This window comes from Bos indicus, chromosome 4 (assembly GCF_029378745.1).
Source record: "Bos indicus isolate NIAB-ARS_2022 breed Sahiwal x Tharparkar chromosome 4, NIAB-ARS_B.indTharparkar_mat_pri_1.0, whole genome shotgun sequence".
Taxonomy (NCBI): Eukaryota; Metazoa; Chordata; class Mammalia; order Artiodactyla; family Bovidae; genus Bos; species Bos indicus.
Genome location: NC_091763.1, coordinates 107,689,659 through 107,706,479, shown reverse-complemented (window position 1 = coordinate 107,706,479; position 16,821 = coordinate 107,689,659). Strand labels below are relative to the sequence as shown.

The 16,821-nt window shown below is 40.6% G+C and overlaps 1 protein-coding gene and 1 non-coding gene across 2 annotated transcripts; both read right to left on the bottom strand.

Annotated features, from left to right (window-relative positions):
- Window positions 1-1,124: 1,124 nt before the first annotated feature.
- On the bottom strand, window positions 1,125-2,057 carry LOC109561093 (olfactory receptor 2A14-like). Its single transcript, XM_019963514.2, has one exon. The coding sequence runs from the start codon at window positions 2,055-2,057 to the stop codon at window positions 1,125-1,127; it is 933 nt and encodes a 310-aa protein (XP_019819073.2).
- Window positions 2,058-12,094: 10,037 nt separating this feature from the next.
- Window positions 12,095-12,167, bottom strand: TRNAG-UCC (transfer RNA glycine (anticodon UCC)). Its single transcript has one exon. It is a non-coding gene; the product is annotated as a tRNA-Gly (tRNA).
- Between the last annotated feature and the right edge of the window lie 4,654 nt (window positions 12,168-16,821).

Here is a 16,821-nt window from a genome sequence, read left to right as displayed (position 1 = left end):
TTTAAAAATTAAGTCCTGCTTTTAATGGTAGCATTTTGGAAAAAATTCATTTTAATTATTTGTTATATAAATCTATAATAGATGTTTATATTGATCTTATATCAAGTTATCTTGTTTAAATTTCTCATAATTTCACTAATATACAAAAAGATTCATTTGGATTTCCTACAAATGCCATTACACTATTTGCATATGATCACAATTCATTTGGACTTCCTGGTGCCTCAGTGGTAAACAATCCACCTGTCAATGCAGGAGATCCAGGTTCAATCGCTGGGTCAAGAAGATCCCCTGGAGAAGAAAATGGCAATCCACTCCAGTATTCTTCCCTGGGAAATCCCATGGACAGAGGAGCCTGGAGGGCTACAGTCCATGAGGTCACAAAAGAGTTAGACATAACTTAGCCACACAACAAAAACAACATAATTTACTTACTCCTTCTCATGTGGGTACCTCACATGACAGATACCCACATACATATATATCTCTTCTTTTTGTTTAACTGTACACATCAATATCTCTAACAAAAATCTGAAAAATAAGAAAAACAAGTGGTGATGGTGTACATCTTATTTTATTTTTTTTTTATTTTATGGAGAAAGATACTAGCATTTTACCATTAAGTAAATGTCTGATATGTGAATGTTTATGGTACTGGGTTTTTTTGATAAATCTTTTTCTAGGAATGTTTATTGTTATGCTAGGTTGTAAAGAGCTTTATCATGAACTGATGTTAAATTTTGTCAAACACTTGCTTTGATCTACTGACAATGGATACTTTAATTTGTTAATGGGCCAATTTTTTTCTTGCTTTGAAAGTTACGCAATTTTTGCATTTTAGAGATAAAAATTGTATCATAATTTAGTATCTTTTTATTACTTGATTGACTAATATTTTAAGATACTTGCACCTGTGTTAAACAATAGGATTAGATTATAACTTTCTTATTTATGATGTTTACTTCAGGTTTGCTATCAATGACTAAATATGAGTATTTATTTTCTCAGTTTTTAAAAATGTTGAAGATAAAGGGTGCTAATTTGTTAAATTAATGGTTTCAAAAGAGCATTCAAAGGTCCAGAGTCATGAAGACAGGCTCACACAGGACACTCCAAACCATCCCTCACACTGACCTCTTCTTCCCCAGAATTTTTCTCAGGGCACCCTTCACCTCTGCATTCCTCAAACTGTAGATTAAGGGATTCAGCATAGGGTTGAAAAGGCTGTAAAACAATGACAGAATCTTCCTTTGTTCCTGAGAATGGCTGGATCTGGGGGTCATGTACAAGACGATGGCACTGCCAAAGAAGAGCCCGACCACGCAGAGGTGGGAGGAGCAGGTGGAGAAGGCCTTCCTGCGGCCCTCAGCGGACTGGATCCTCAGGATGGCGGCCAGGATGCGCGCATAGGAGCCCAGCACCAGGCAGAGGGGCCCGACTAAAATGCAAACACAGGATGCAACGATGATAATTTGGTTCAGCCAAGTATCGGCACAAGCCAACTTGAGGACAGACAGGATTTCACAAAAGAAGTGGTTTACTTCATGAGGCCCACAGAAGGGCAGCTTCAGGATAAGAACTAAGTGCACAAGATCCCAGAGAAAGCTAAATGCCCAGGAAGCGCTGGTCAGGACAGTGCATACTCTCCAGCTCATGATGAAAGTGTAATGGAGGGGGTGGCAGATGGCCACATACCTGTCATAGGACATCACCACCAAAATCAGGCACTCTGCAGCAGCAAAAGCCAGATACAAAAATGTCTGCATAATGCAAGGAACAAAGGAGATGGTTGTTTTCTGACTCACAAGATTTGCCAGCATCTTGGGGACATTGTTGGAGGCATAGGATATGTCGATGATGGCCAAGTGTGAGAGAAAGAAGTACATGGGGGTGTGCAGTCTTGAGTCTAAGCAGATAAGCCCCAGGATGACTCCATTCCCCAGAAGGGTGAGGGTGTAGAAGAGAGAGAAAAGTCCAAAGAGGAAAAACTCCAGTGCTGAATCGACCTGGAATCCCAGGAGGGTGACTTCTGTGATCCATGTCTGGTTGCTTCCCATGCTCCTGGCTAGAAACAGAGAAGCCCAGGGCTTCAATAGGACAGTCAGAGTTGTAGGGAAATCAAGACACAAAATACCTTCTGAGTGTAACAAAATGAGCATTTGGATATATTACTTTGAGTGGGTTTTCTATAACTTATTTTTAGATACACTATATACACAAACTTGGTGTGATCATACAAATCAGAACAAATTCCCCTTTTATCAATGGATAATAAGATATGTAAAATATATTATAGATAATAAAATATATGATAACATGATAAATGCATTATTACATACTCTGTGTAATAGTATACACACAAATACAGACGTGCACTGTTTAGTAAAATTCAAGTATCCTGGCTTCCCTTCAAAGGTGTGAGTGTTGATTATTAATGTGCTTAGAAGAGAGACAACCCTGACAGTCCATATGTAGTAAGAGGTAGTTTCATTTCCTAATCTTGCTTATCTTCTTGGTTCAAGAAATAAAGTGTTTATGATACTTTGTTATTTACATGTTGCTTATTTTTCCACTTACCTTCTCATATGCTTTTCTATCCACTTATTTCAGATTTGAATTCCCTTATTAAATAACCTCTAAATTTTGTAGTATTTCAGACTTTGCATAAAACTCCTCTCAACAGTGGACTAATTATTCCATAGAAGCATCTTCTGCCATTTCTTTCCCATCTCCAGAGTTTGCAATTTTATTTGTACTGTCTTATTTATTTTTTTATCAGCACCTGATCCTGAAATTTAAGCATAAGTGAAAAATTATCAGAGTAGATGAACACAGGCACACATATTGTCTTAAATTCAGTTAAGCATGGCGACATTTATGCAGCCTAAGTATGAAATTCAAAAGGTGAAAATGAATTTACATTCTCTGTGGGTGTGTTTAAAGATGACCCCTGCTTTTTTTTTTTGTAATTTTAATTTTATTTTATTTTTAAACTTTACATAATTGTATTAGTTTTGCCAAATATCAAAATGAATCCATCACAAAGAATACATTTGAATCAGTTCTAATGAGGTGGATGAAACTGGAGCCTATTATACAGAGTGAAGTAAGCCAGAAGGAAAAACACCAATTCATTTTGACCCCTGCTTTTTAATTACATTTTATTCACCTCTTTTCTCTTTTCCCTTTATAATGTAATACAGAGGCAAATTTGAGAATCTGTTGTGAAAAGAATCTTTAGTTGTTGCAGTATTATTGCCATCATATCTCCTGAATCCCTTCCTCATCACCTGTTACCATGCTGACCACCTACTGCTGTTCTTTTGGATTCTGAGTCAGTCACAGGGAGTAGGATCAGCTGGAGCATCCATTGGTTAGTTCTCTCTAGGGAGCTCGTCCTGGCAGTGCCTAGGTCTATCCACAGGAGAGTGGTCATAAAAGGGATGGATGGCAACATTACACTGAGAAGCCTTGTAACCAGGTGCTGTCTCTTTACATTTCCTCACATTTTTTCCAGAGACAGCCTGACATGGAGCAAAGAGATGTCGTGGTTAATCACCACCCTTAAAACACCAAAAGTACAAAAAACATAAAATAGGTGTTGATGAAAAGGCATTATGAAAGAAAAAGAACAGGGAAAACTAGTAGCAAGTGACTTGGTTTGGAGAGGCTCCTTTAGCTGGGATTGTCAGGAGAAGGCTTCTTAAAGAGGAGACACATGGGTAGAGTCTAAGTGGTAAAGGAAGTGCCACCTGACAACAGCCAAAGTGGACTGCTTCCTGCACGGGGAAAAGTAAAGGCGAAGTGTTGGGTAGGAAGGACTTGGTGAGTAACGGAAACAGAAAACAGTCTAATGTACACGAAACGTAGTGACCAAGAGGTTGGAATTATTCACTGTTATCCAGTTTATAGTTTCGAAAATTTAGAATTGATATAAAGTTTGAAAGCTGGAGATGAACTGAAATTTTGGCAAATTGTATGATATATAATACCATGGCTGTTGGTTAATCACTAAATCGTGTCTGACTCTTTGTGACCCCATGAACTGCAGCATGCCAGGCTTTTCTGTCCCTCACTATCTCCTGGAGCTTGCCCAAGTTCAAGTCCATTGAACTGGGGACGCTATCCAACAATCTCATCCTCTCATGCATTAAAAAGGATAATACAGATCTTTATAGGGTGGAATGAAATTTTTTCCACATAAAGTCAAAGGATGTATGTGTAATATGATTCTATTTATATTTTAAAATACAAACATATCTATACATAATATGTCTTTAGGGCCTCTTCAGATATATGTAGGAAGATTCTTTAAGTTACACATGAAATCTCAATTAATTAACTCTAGAGAATAGCATTACGGAGGGTCTTACATTTTGTATGTATTGTTTGTTTACTGTAGTTTTGTTTGTTTTTTAATAAACCTGTGCATTATCACAGGATAAAATAAGACATTCATTTTTTAAAAATCTATCATTTAATGTAAGTTGACTGGTTCTATAAAGACCTACAAGATCTTCTAGAACTGGCACCAAAAAGATGTCCTTTTCATCACAGAGGGTTAAAATACAAAAAGTCGGATATCTGGGGAAACCTGGAGTAACAGGCAAGTTTGGCCTTGGAGTACAAAATGAAGCAGGGCAAAGGCTAACAGAGTTTTGTCAAGAGAACACACTGATCATAGCAAACAACATCTTCCAACAACTCAAGAGGGGATGCTACACATGGATATCACCAAAAGGTCAATATTGAAATCAGATCGATTATATTATTTGCAGCCCAAGATGGAGAAGCTCTACACAGTCAGCAAAAATAAGAACTGGAGCTGACTGAGGCTCAGACCATGAGCTCTTTATGGCAAAATTCAGGTTTAAATTGAAGAAAGTAGGGGAAACCACTAGGCCATTCAGGTATGACTTGAATAAATCCTTTATGATTATACAGTGGAGGTGATGAATAATAGATTCAAGGGATTAAATCTGGTAGACAGAGTGCCTGAAGAACTATGGACAGAGGTTTGTAACATTATACAGGAGGAAGTAACCAAACCATACCAAAGGGAAAAAAAATGCAAGAAGGCAATATGGTTGTCTGATGAGGCTTTACAAACAGCCGAGAAAAGAAGAGAAGTGAAAAGCAAGGGAGAAAGGGAAAGATCTACTCAACTGAATGCACAGTTCCAGAGCATAGCAGAGAGAGGTGTGAAGACCTTAAATGGACAATGCAAAAAAATAGAGGAAAACAATAGAATGGGAATGACTAGAGATCTCTTCAAGAAAACTGGAGTTATCAAGGGAACATTTCATGCAAGGACAGGCAAGATAAAGGACAGAAACAGTAAAGACTTATCAGAAGCAGAAGATATTAAGAAGAGGTGGAAAGAATACACAAAACTATACAAAAAAGGTCTTAATGACCTGGAAAACCATGATGGTATAGTCACTAACCTAAAATCAGACATCCTGGAATGTGAAGTCAAGTGGGCCTTAAGAAGCATCACTACAAACAAAGTAATGGAATTCCAGTTGAACTATTTCAAATCCTAAAAGATGATGCTGTTAAAGTGCTGTACTTAATAGGTCAGCAAATTTGGAAAATTCAGCAGTGGCCACAGGACTAGAAGAGGTCAGTTTTCACTCCAATCCTAAAGAAGGGCAATGCCAGAGAATGTTCCCATTACCAAACAATTGCGCTCATTTCACATGCTAGCAAGGTTATGCTCAAAATCCTTCAAGCTAGGCTTCAGCAATATGCAAACTGAGAAATTCCAGATATACAAGCTGGATTTAGAAAAGGCAGAGGAACCAGAGATCAAATTGCCAACATTTGCTGGATCATAGAAAAAGCAAGGGAATTTCACAAGAACATCTACTTCTGCTTTATTGACTACGCTAATGCCTTTGGCTAGGTTTCTGTGAGTATGGTTTCAGTGTGACTGCCCTCTGATGCCCTCTGGCAACACCTACCATCTTACTTGGGTTTCTCTTACCTTGGACGTAGGGTATCTCTTCATGGCTGCTCCAGCAAAGCACAGCCACTGCTCTTTACCTTGGACGAGGGGTATCTCCTCATGACCGCCCCTCCTGACCTTGAATGTGGAGTAGCTCCTCTTGGCCGTCCTGCGCCCACGCAGCCACCACTCCTTGGACGTGGGGTTGCTCCTCTCGGCCGCCGCCCCTGACCTTGCGTGAGGGGTAGCTCATCTTGGCCATGCTTCTGCACCGTCCGTCACAGTCGGTCCACTTCTGCGCCATAATCACAGAAAACTAGCCAATCTGATCACACGGACTACAGCCTGGTCTAACTCAGTGAAACTAAGCCATGCTGTGTGGGGCCACCCAAGATGGAAAGGTCATGGTGGAGAGGTCTGACAGAATATGGTCCACTGGAAAAGGGAATGGCAAACCACTTCAGTATTCTTGCCTTGAGAACCCCATGAACAGTATGAAAAGGCAAAATGATAGGATACTTAAAGAGGAACTCCCCAGGTCAGTAGGTGCCCAATATGCTACTGGAGATCAGTGAAGAAATAACTCCAGAAAGAATGAAGGGATGGAGCCAAAGCAAAAAGAATACCCAGTTATGGATGTGACTGGTGGTAGAAGCAAGGTCCAATGCTGTAAAGAGCAATATTGCATAGGAACCTGGAATGTCAGGTCCATGAATCAAGACAAATTGGAAGTGGTCAAACAGGAGATGGCAAGAGTGAACGTCAACATTCTAGGAATCAGTGAACTAAAATGGACTGGAATGGGTGGATTTAACTCAGATGACCATTATATCTACTACTGTGCACAGGAATCCCATAGAAGAAACAGAGTAGCCATCATGGTCAACAAAAGAGTCCAAAATGCAGTACTTGGATGCAATCTCAAAAACGACAGAATGATCTCTGTTCGTTTCCAAGGCAAACCATTCAATATCACAGTAATCCAAGCCTATGCCCCAACCAGTACCACTGAAGAAGCTGAAGTTAAATGATTCTATGAAGACCTACAAGACCTTTTAAAACTAACACCCAAAAAGATGTCCTTTTCATTACAGGGGACTTGAATGCAAAAGTAGGAAGTCAAGAAACACCTGAAGTAATAGGCAAATTTGGCCTTGGAGTATGGAATGAAGCATGGCAATGGCTAATAGAGTTTTACCAAGAGAACACACTAGTCATAGCAAACACTCTCTTCCAACAACACAAGAGAAGACTCTTACACATGGACATAACCAGATGGTCAACACTGAAATCAGATTGATTATATTCTTTGCAGCCAAAGACGGAGAAGCTCCATACAGTCAGCAAAAACAAGAACTAGAGCTGACTGTGGCTCAGATCATGAACTCCTTATTGCCAAATTCAAACTTAAATTGAAGAAAGTAGGGAAAACCACTAGACCCTTAAGGTATGACCTAAATCAAATCCTTTATGACTATACAGTGGAAGTGAGAAATAGATTTAAGGGACTAGATCTGATAGACAGAGTGCCCGATGAACTATGGACGGAGGCTCGTGACATTGTACAGGAGACAGGGATCAAGACCATCCCCATGAAAATGAAATGCAAAGAAGCAAAATGGCTGTGTGAGGAGGCCTTACAAATAGCTGTGAAAAGAAGAGAAGCGAAAAGCAAAGGAGAAAAGGAAAGATATAAGCATCTGAATGCAGAGTTCCAAAAAATAACAAGAAAAAATAGGAAAGCCTTCCTCAGCGATCAATGCAAAGAAATAGAGGAAAACAACAGAATGGGAAAGACTAGAGATCTCTTCAAGAAAATTAGAGATACGAAGGGAATATTTCATGCAAAGATGGGCTCGATAAAAGACAGAAATGGTATGGACCTAACAGAAGCAGAAGATATTGAGAAGAGGTGGCAAGAATACACAGAAGAACTGTACAAAAAAGATCTTCACGACCCAGATAATCATGATGGTGTGATCACTCACCTAGAGCCAGACATCCTGGAATGTGAAGTCAAGTGGGCCTTAGGAAGCATCACTACGAACAAAGCTAGTGGAGGTGATGGAATCCCAGTTGAGCTATTTCAAATCCTAAAAGATGATGCTGTGAAAGTGCTGCACTCAATATGACAGCAAACCTGGAAAACTCAGCAGTGGCCACAGGACTGGAAGAGGTCAGTTTTCATTCCAATCCCAAAGAAAGGCAATGCCAAAGAATGCTCAAACTACCGCACAATTGCACTCATCTCACACGCTAGCAAAGTAATGCTCAAAATTCTCCAAGCCAGGCTTCAGCAATACATGAACTGTGAACTTCCAGATGTTCAAGCTGGTTTTAGAAAAGGCAGAGGAACCAGAGACCAAATTGCCAACATCCACTGGATTATCGAAAAAGCAAGAGAGTTCCAGAAAAACATCTATTTCTGCTTTATTGACTATGCCAAAGCCTTTGAGTGTGTGGATCACAATAAACTGTGGAAAATTCTGAAAGAGATGGGAATACCAGACTACCTGACCTGCCTCTTGAGAAACCTGTATGCAGGTCAGGAAGCAACAGTTAGAACTGGACATGGAACAACAGACTGGTTCCAAATAGGAAAAGGAGTATGTCAAAGCTGTATATTGTCATCTTGCTCATTTAACTTCTATGCAGAGTACATCATGAGAAATGCTGGGCTGGAGGAAGCACAAGCTGGAATCAAGATTGCCGGGAGAAATATCAATAACCTCAGATATGCAGATGACACCACCCTTATGGCAGAAAGTGAAGAGGTACCAAAAAGCCTCTTGATGAAAGTGAAAGAGGAGAGTGAAAAAGTTGGCTTAAAGCTCAACATTCAGAAAACTAAGATCATGGCATCTAGTCCCATCTCTTTACAGGAAATAGATGGGGAAACAGTGGAAACAGTGTCAGACTTTATTTTTATTAGCTCCAAAATCACTGCAGATGGTGATTGCAGCCATAAAATTAAAAGATGCTTACTCCTTGGAAGGAAAGTTATGACCAACCTAGATAGCATATAAAAAGCAGAGACATTACTTTGCCAACAAAGGTCCATCTAGTCAAGGCTATGGTTTTTCCAGTGATCATGTATGGATGTGAGTTGGACTCGAAGAAAGCTGAGCACTGAAGAATTGATGCTTTTGAACTGTGGTGTTGGAGAAGACTCTTGAGAGTCCCTTGGATTGCAAGGAGATCCAACCAGTCCATTCTGAAGGAGATCAGCCCTGGGATTTCTTTGGAAGGAATGATGCTAAAGCTGAAACTCCAGTACTTTGGCCACCTCATGCAAAGAGTTGACTCATTGGAACAGACTCTGATGCTGGGAGGGATTGGGGGCAGGAGGAGAAGGGGACAACAGAGGATGAGATGGCTGGATGGCATCACCGACTCGAAGCACATGAGTTTCAGTAAACTCCAGGAGGTGGTGATGGACAGGAGGCCTGGCATGCTGTAATTCATGGGGTCGCAAAGAGTTGGACATGACTGAGCGACTGAACTGAACTGAACTGAACTGAATGCCTTTGACTATCTGGATCACAACAAACTGTGGAAAGTTCTTAAAGACATGTTCCCAGGTTCCCAGACCATCTTACCTGTCTCCTGATTAACCTGAATGTGGGTCAAGAAGCAACAGTTAGAACCTTACATGGATCAACTGACTGATTCAAAATTGGGAAAGGAGTACATTAAGGCTATATATTCTGTCTTGCTTATTTAACATCTATGAGGAATACATGAGGTGAAATGCCAGGCTCGATGACTCACAAGCTGGAAATAAGATTTCTGGGAGAAATATCAACAAGTTCAGATATGCAGATGATATCACTCTGAAGACAGAAAGTGAAGAGAAACTAAAAAGCTTCTTTATGAGGGTAAATGAGGAGAGTGAAAAAGCTGGCTTAAAGCTCAACACTTGAAAAACTAAGATCAAGGCATTTGGTCTCATCACTTTATGGCAAGTAGAAGGGGAAAAAGTGGGAGCAGTGACAGATTTTCTCTTCTTGGGCTCCAAAATCTCTGCAGATGGTGACTGCAGCCATGAAGTTAAAAGACAATTGATTGCTCCTTGGAAGGAAAGCTATGACAAATTTAGACAATGTATTAAAAAGCAAATATATCACTTTGCCAATATAGATCGGTATAGTCAAAGCTATAATTTTTCCAGTAGTCATGTATGAATGTGAGAGTTGGATCAAAAAGAAGGCTGAGTGCTGAAGAATGGATGCTTTTGAACTGTGGTGCTGGAGAAGACTCTTGAGAGTCCCTTGGACAGCAAGGGAATCAAACCAGTCCATCCTAAAGGAAATCATCCCTGAATATTCTTTGGAAGAACTGATGCTGAAGCTGAAGCTCTAACTCTCTGCCCACCTGATGTGAAGAACTTACTCATTGGAAAAGATCCTGATGCTGAGAAAGACTGAAGGAAAAGGAAAAGAAAGCAGCAGAGGATGAGATAGATAGCATCACCAATGCAATGAACATGAATTTGAGCAAACTCTGGAAGACAATGAACACAGAGGAGCCTGGCGTGCTGTGGTCCATGGGGTCACAAAGAGTCAGACATGACTTAGTGACTGAACAACAACAATAACAATATAAGGCTAAAGTTGTACATTATTCCTGCTGAAAACAGCTAATACCAAGTATAACCAAAATCTCAAGTTTGAGTAGATTTTCTTAGAGCTTCAAAAGGGAGGAATAAGTCATAAGATTATGATATAGTTAACTTTTGGCAAGAAAGGGGAAACTGAAAATCTCAATCTCATTTTTCTTTAGGGATTTTTTTTCCTGAATTGTCCAAATAGAGAAAAAGATCAAGATCTTCTATTGAATAAAAGCAGAAATAGATTATAAATCAGCTTGAAAATTATTGCAACATCAACCAATTATGAGGAGGAGCACAGACAAAGCTAAGTTTTGTTGTTGCACAGATCAAAGAAAGTGACCTTTGTCATGCAAAGTAGATTTCAATGCCCTTTTTCATCTGTAAGGTAGCTTCTGGGGATTTCAGATTTAGAAACCAAAACATTGAAAACAATAATAAAACCAATACATGTAAATTCAGAATGAGAAGTTACAGGGAATTTAGCAGTCCTCTAGTCCAGGAATTTTTATATCAATTACTTAGAAAAAGTCACTTAGTATCAAACTGCTTGCTAGAGGGACCATGTATTTAAGATGGCCTCATGAAAGCCTCCACCTTCCCTGCATACCACTCGAATGACACAGGCCAGGGTTTGCCTCTGTGAACGCCTCTTGTTTATATTCCTGGGATTAACCAATATGCTCACTAGAAGACACATTTGATCAGAGTGCTATAAAATTGCAAATTTCAGAGACATTTACCCTCCTGCATGTGAACTTCCGTGTCTACGCCTACACGGATTTGGTGTTTCTCTTACACTAATTTCCAAAGTTATGAGTATTCACTTCACTCGAGTTTCCCAAATAGCAGCAAATTATAGTCAATAAAATATCTTACCAAGTCATTGAGCTGTTATGGAATTGATCTTATTGGAGCTGATAGAAATTGTTTGGCTTCTTCTTAACAGATTTATTTTAAAATTCACACATACAGAGCATAATCAAAGGATATATATCCTAGTTGAATTAGTCCCATTCAGTTCAGTTCAGTTCAGTCGCTCAGTCGTGTCTGACTCTTTGCAATCCCATGAATCACAGCACGCCAGGCCTCCCTGTCCGTCACCAACTCCTGGAGTTCACTCAAACTCACGTCCATCGAGTTGGTGATGCCATCCAGCCATCTCATCCTCTGTCGTCCCCTTCTCCTCCTGCCCCCAATCCCTCCCAGCATCAGAGTCTTTTCCAATGAGTCAACTCTTCGCATGAGGTGGCCAAAGTATTGGAGTTTCAGCTTTAGCATCATTCCTTCCAAAGAACACCCAGGACTGATCTCCTTTAGAATGGACTGGTTGGATCTCCTTGCAGTCCAAGGGACTCTCAAGAGTCTTCTCCAACACCACAGTTCAAAAGCATCAATTCTTTGGCACTCAACTTTCTTCACAGTCCAAGTCCCATTAGCAAATATGAAATGGGAAACTGCCAATTTCCAGGACAATACAAATTTTAAAAATCTTTGGACTGCTCTGTGCAGCATTGCAGGATGTGGTATCTTAGTTCCCTGACTAGGGATTGAACCTGGGCCCCCTGCAGTGGAAATGCAGAGTCTTAACCACTGGACTGCCAGGGAAGTCCCTGGACAATACAAATGTAATGACAGGATGGAGTATGGCACTTTGGGGAGACACCAAGTACTGTGCGGGTTGCTCTCACTGATTCAAGCTGAAGAGGACGGTTTCGGAGCTCTTAATCTCTGGGACGCCTGCAGGATGAACTTCTTGTGATATTTTTTTTTAAGGTTCATTTTGAATAAGAAGGAACAAAAGTAATAATCAAAATTTTAAAAATTACTTCAGAAATAGTCTCATATTCAGGTGTTAGGGCTAGTAAATACACAGGAAACTGTATTTCTTTCCAAGGAGAGTGTTTGAATGAGTCATGGGAGGCCTACGGCAGGGGAAGTGTGAGTAAGAACCTGAAGGACAGACAGGCTGAGTCAGGCTCTGGGCCAGGGAGGCCTGTGTGGGCCTGAGATGGGTCCTGGGAGAGCAACAGGGGAAAAGCCCAGCGGGCTCAGCTGTGCTGTGAGCATCTGCGCTCCTACTGTACCCAGACCAGGGACCGAAGGTAGCAGACACAGGGATAGGCAAGTCATTAGCCTCCCTTTCCCAAATGATTAGAATTGTTGGACGAATCCAAGTTGGTAATTCAAACAATCTGAAATTACACTTGTACATGCAATATTTTTGGCAAGAGAAATTTTAAAGAAATTATTATCGTAGAAGAAACCTATTTTCAAGAGGCAGCAACAAATAAGGAGACAAATAGAACGAATTATGACACAACATTTTTCATCAGGTGTGAAATTTAGACAAACCACCGATGTCAAGTGCGCTTCTCAGTTTTATAGCAAAGTCAGGAGGCAACAGCACTGCCATGGTGGCTGTCTACACACAATAGTTGTTGACCAACTCGTTTGTCAGGACAAGAAAAGCAGAAAAATGTAGCGTAAGGTGAAATTGATTTTTCTCCCTTTAAATACTGGTACGGTTTTGCATTTTGAATTTCACAGTTCAAGAATCTAGAGTTTTTTCCCTGTGAGAGAAAGCCTGTGACAGATAAAATAGAGATACAAACACCTGAAATGAAGATGCCTTTAAAAAGCGTCCATCTTGCTGTCCCTTAAGGAAAAGTCGTCAATGCACAGAATGATGCAAAAAGTCTCATGGATACATCGCTCTGTTCTTCCATAGCATGAAAATCAGCAGGAACTGAAAAGAGCAAAATCCCTGAAAAGGGGTGAAAAGAGCAGGGCCAGCAGCACTGGTCAGCCCACCACTGCCCTCTCTGCAGGGGGACCAGTGAGCCTGAGTCACTGATTCTCAGCATCATTGTTTTCATCTGGAAGATGGTGACAGCAAGGTCTAAGGGACTGATATAAGAATAAATACTATTAAGCAGGTACACAGTAGGAGTTAAATAAATGTTGGGTGATGGCGGTTTAGTTGTTAAGTCATGTCTGATTCTTTTGTGACCTCAAGGACTGTAGCTGACCAGGCTCCCTTATCCTTGGTATTTGCCATGCAAGAATACTGGAGTGGGTTACCGTTTCCTTCTCCAGGGGATCTTCCTGACCCAGGGATCGAACATGTGTCTCCTGCATTGCAGGTGGATTCTTACCCACTGAGTCACCAGGGAAGCCAGAAATAAATGTTAGCTTTTACTAATTGTATTAAAGGGATCACAATTCCAAGAGAATATAAAATCACTGGGAATATAAATCAAATATAAAGAGGCAACAAAATTATGGTATGTACATTCTTTCATATTTATCTTGCTTGTTTTGGTTATTTTTTATTTTAAATAGAAAACACATCGCTTTACTCTTATTTCTATTAATTTTTTATATTATGATTTTTATAATTAAACTTAGAATAGATTTAAAAAAATAGAAGAATCCTTGAAAGTAACCTCACTTCTGGATTGAAGAAGAAAATGCGGGTTTTAATAGTTAAACTGCAGTTCTGCTATGCCAAAATACAAATGTGAGAGAAAGTAAATCTTATGAAAGAAAGTGGGGCATAATTTAGAATACCACACTGACTCAAATTAAATGTTTCTGTAGATCACTGTCTCAGAATATGTGCCTTGGGGTTGTCAAAGCCGAAGCACTGAGGAAGTAGAGATTTGTCCAATTTTCACAATTATTCAGATATTAGTTACTCTCTCTGTTAGTAACGTCAACACAGATTAATCTTCATGAGTAGCTAGTTTAAAAAAAAAAAAAAGCAGACACAGACTCCGCTCCTGACTGCATGGGTTCAAGCCCTGGCTTTGTTGTAGGCTAGGTTGGTGATCTCTTTGTTCCTCTCTGTCCTTTCGTTTCTGCAGCTGCAAATTGGGGTAGATAAACCTTAACTCATAGGATGTTTGAAAAGTTATAAGCCACCTTAGCATTTAAATATTTACTATAAGGAGTGGAAGTCAATATTGGAGAGTGAATTCTGGATCTAATTTCATAAAGAGGCAGGTTAGAGATCATAACACTTCTCTACTGAAATAAGGAACAGAATCTATATGCCAGGAGACACTGGGTAAGCGAACCACTGGCCTCTGCCTTCAGGATGTTTTCTGTGGAGAAGAGGCGCATGAGCCATGTGTCCTCCAATGCCCTCTGTAGCCCTTTAGCCAGATCCTGTCCTACATGGAGCCTACCCCTCTTGTCTGACACAGTCGTGACAAACCCAGGAGCTGCCTCAGAAGGATGATGAAGGGACATGGCAGGCGTCCTGGAAGGTCAGAGGCATCAAGGCCACAGCATGGTGCTAGGTAACGTGAGCGAAAGTGAAGGTCGCTCAGCCCTGTCCGACTCTTTGCAACCCTGTGGACTATTCAGTCCATGGAATTCTCCAGGTCAGAATACTGGAGTGGGGAACCTTTCCCTTCTTCAGGGCATCTTCCCAACCCAGGGATCGAACCCCGGTCTCCTGCATTGTGGTCGGATTCTTTACCAGCTGAGCACAAAGGAAGCACAATGGCGCTAGGTGGGGGTCCCTAGAAATACCCTCAGGACCACAGTCTAAAGTTAGGCTTAGGACACGGGGAAGGCTTTGAGTCTCTGACACCTGAAGGCAGTGGTTTCATTCACTCTCCCTTTCCTGTTTCCACCTGCCAAGCTTTCTCATGACTAATGAACCCTCTTACCGTGTGGAATCTGTGCTGTCCTCTTCAACGTGGCCTCTGGTTGAGAGGAGACTTCACACGGAGGGCAGGCTAGGATTGTTCTCCTCCACGGGGGCCTCCTAGAGAGGTGAAGCCCAGACACAGACCTGTATGATAGACGTGCTCCTGCAAGTGAAGGCTCTATCATTTGGACCCAACCCCTTCCCTAAAGACAGGAAAAATGATCAGGGGACAGAAGCCTGTGTTTCAGCTCTACTCATGTCCTCCCTGGAGAGAATTAAAGTGTCTGCTGCTTTCCCATCAGTGAGTGAGCCAGTGAAAGCATTTCCCGTGTTTATTCATTTAGTTCTTTCAGGATGCCATTGGAATTATCATGGGTCTTGTTTGGCATTTGTTTGTTTGTGTGTATTTGTGTTTTCCTGAGATTGAGTGAGGCCCAGATGTCACTCTACTATGTTGGACTCGGCTCAGAAAATTAAAAAAAAAAAAGTCAAGATCATGTCATACATTAATTTGTCTCAATGCTTATGTTGTTAAACTCAAAGTAGTTCTACCTCTAACTCCTCCTGTTCGTAAAGGAGAAGCTGTGATTTCTCGATCTCTCATGGGAGGGGTGCTATGGACCCTGTTAAGACATCATCTCAGGGAGACAGTCATCCCCAATGTAGAAAATATTGCCAAGTAATCACTGCACTTTTATCACTTTCAAATATTTGACTTGGCAGCTTAGCTATACCTCTCCTTAACCTTCTTTAATTGGCCCTCCTTTTCAAACATCTCTAGATTTTAGAGCTACATTTTTATCTCTTCATTGCAGATTAAGGCCATACAGTTGAAATATACACTTTTCTTTTAATCTCTCTGTCTCTCTCAATTGTCCTCCTTCTGATGCACTAAGTGATACTGTTTGATGATTACAAAGCTCTTACAGACCTAACTTTCTAGGTTTTGATCTTAATTCAGTTTTCTAGAGGGTCTTAGTTCTTAAACTGGGTTGGATGGAGCACTTTAACATAAAAGATATATTTAATGTATTAGAGAGCAGACAAAAACATATTTAAGAGGAGGCAAATTGGGGTTATCTTTTTTTTCTTCTGGTAATCTTGTGTGTCCAGTAGAGCCTCAGTCTACTTACTTCCTTATTCTCTAATGCACACTCTATCCATTCAAGCACTTCTCCCCAGTGAAAGTGAAAGTGTTAGTCACTCAGTTGTGTCTGACTTTTTGTGAACCCATGGTCTGTAGACTTTCAGGCTCCTCTGTCCATGGATTCTCCAGGCAAGAATACCAGAGCGGGTTGCCATCTCCTACTCCAGGGGATTTTCCTGACCCAGGAATTGAACCCCAGTCTCCTGCATTGCAGGCAGATTCTTTACTATCTGAGCCACCAAGGAAGCCCCAGGAAATTCCCCAGTACTTCTGCTCTCAAATTCTTATTCCTTGTTTCAAGTCAATTTTATCCTTGTATTACCCACTTGACTCCAAACACAATACTAATCCTTCAAAACACTCATGAAGCCTCTTCAACTATCTCAGACCAAATTGGACTCCCTTTTTCTGGTCTACTAAAAACACTGATTGCATCCTTTAAGGTTATGTTT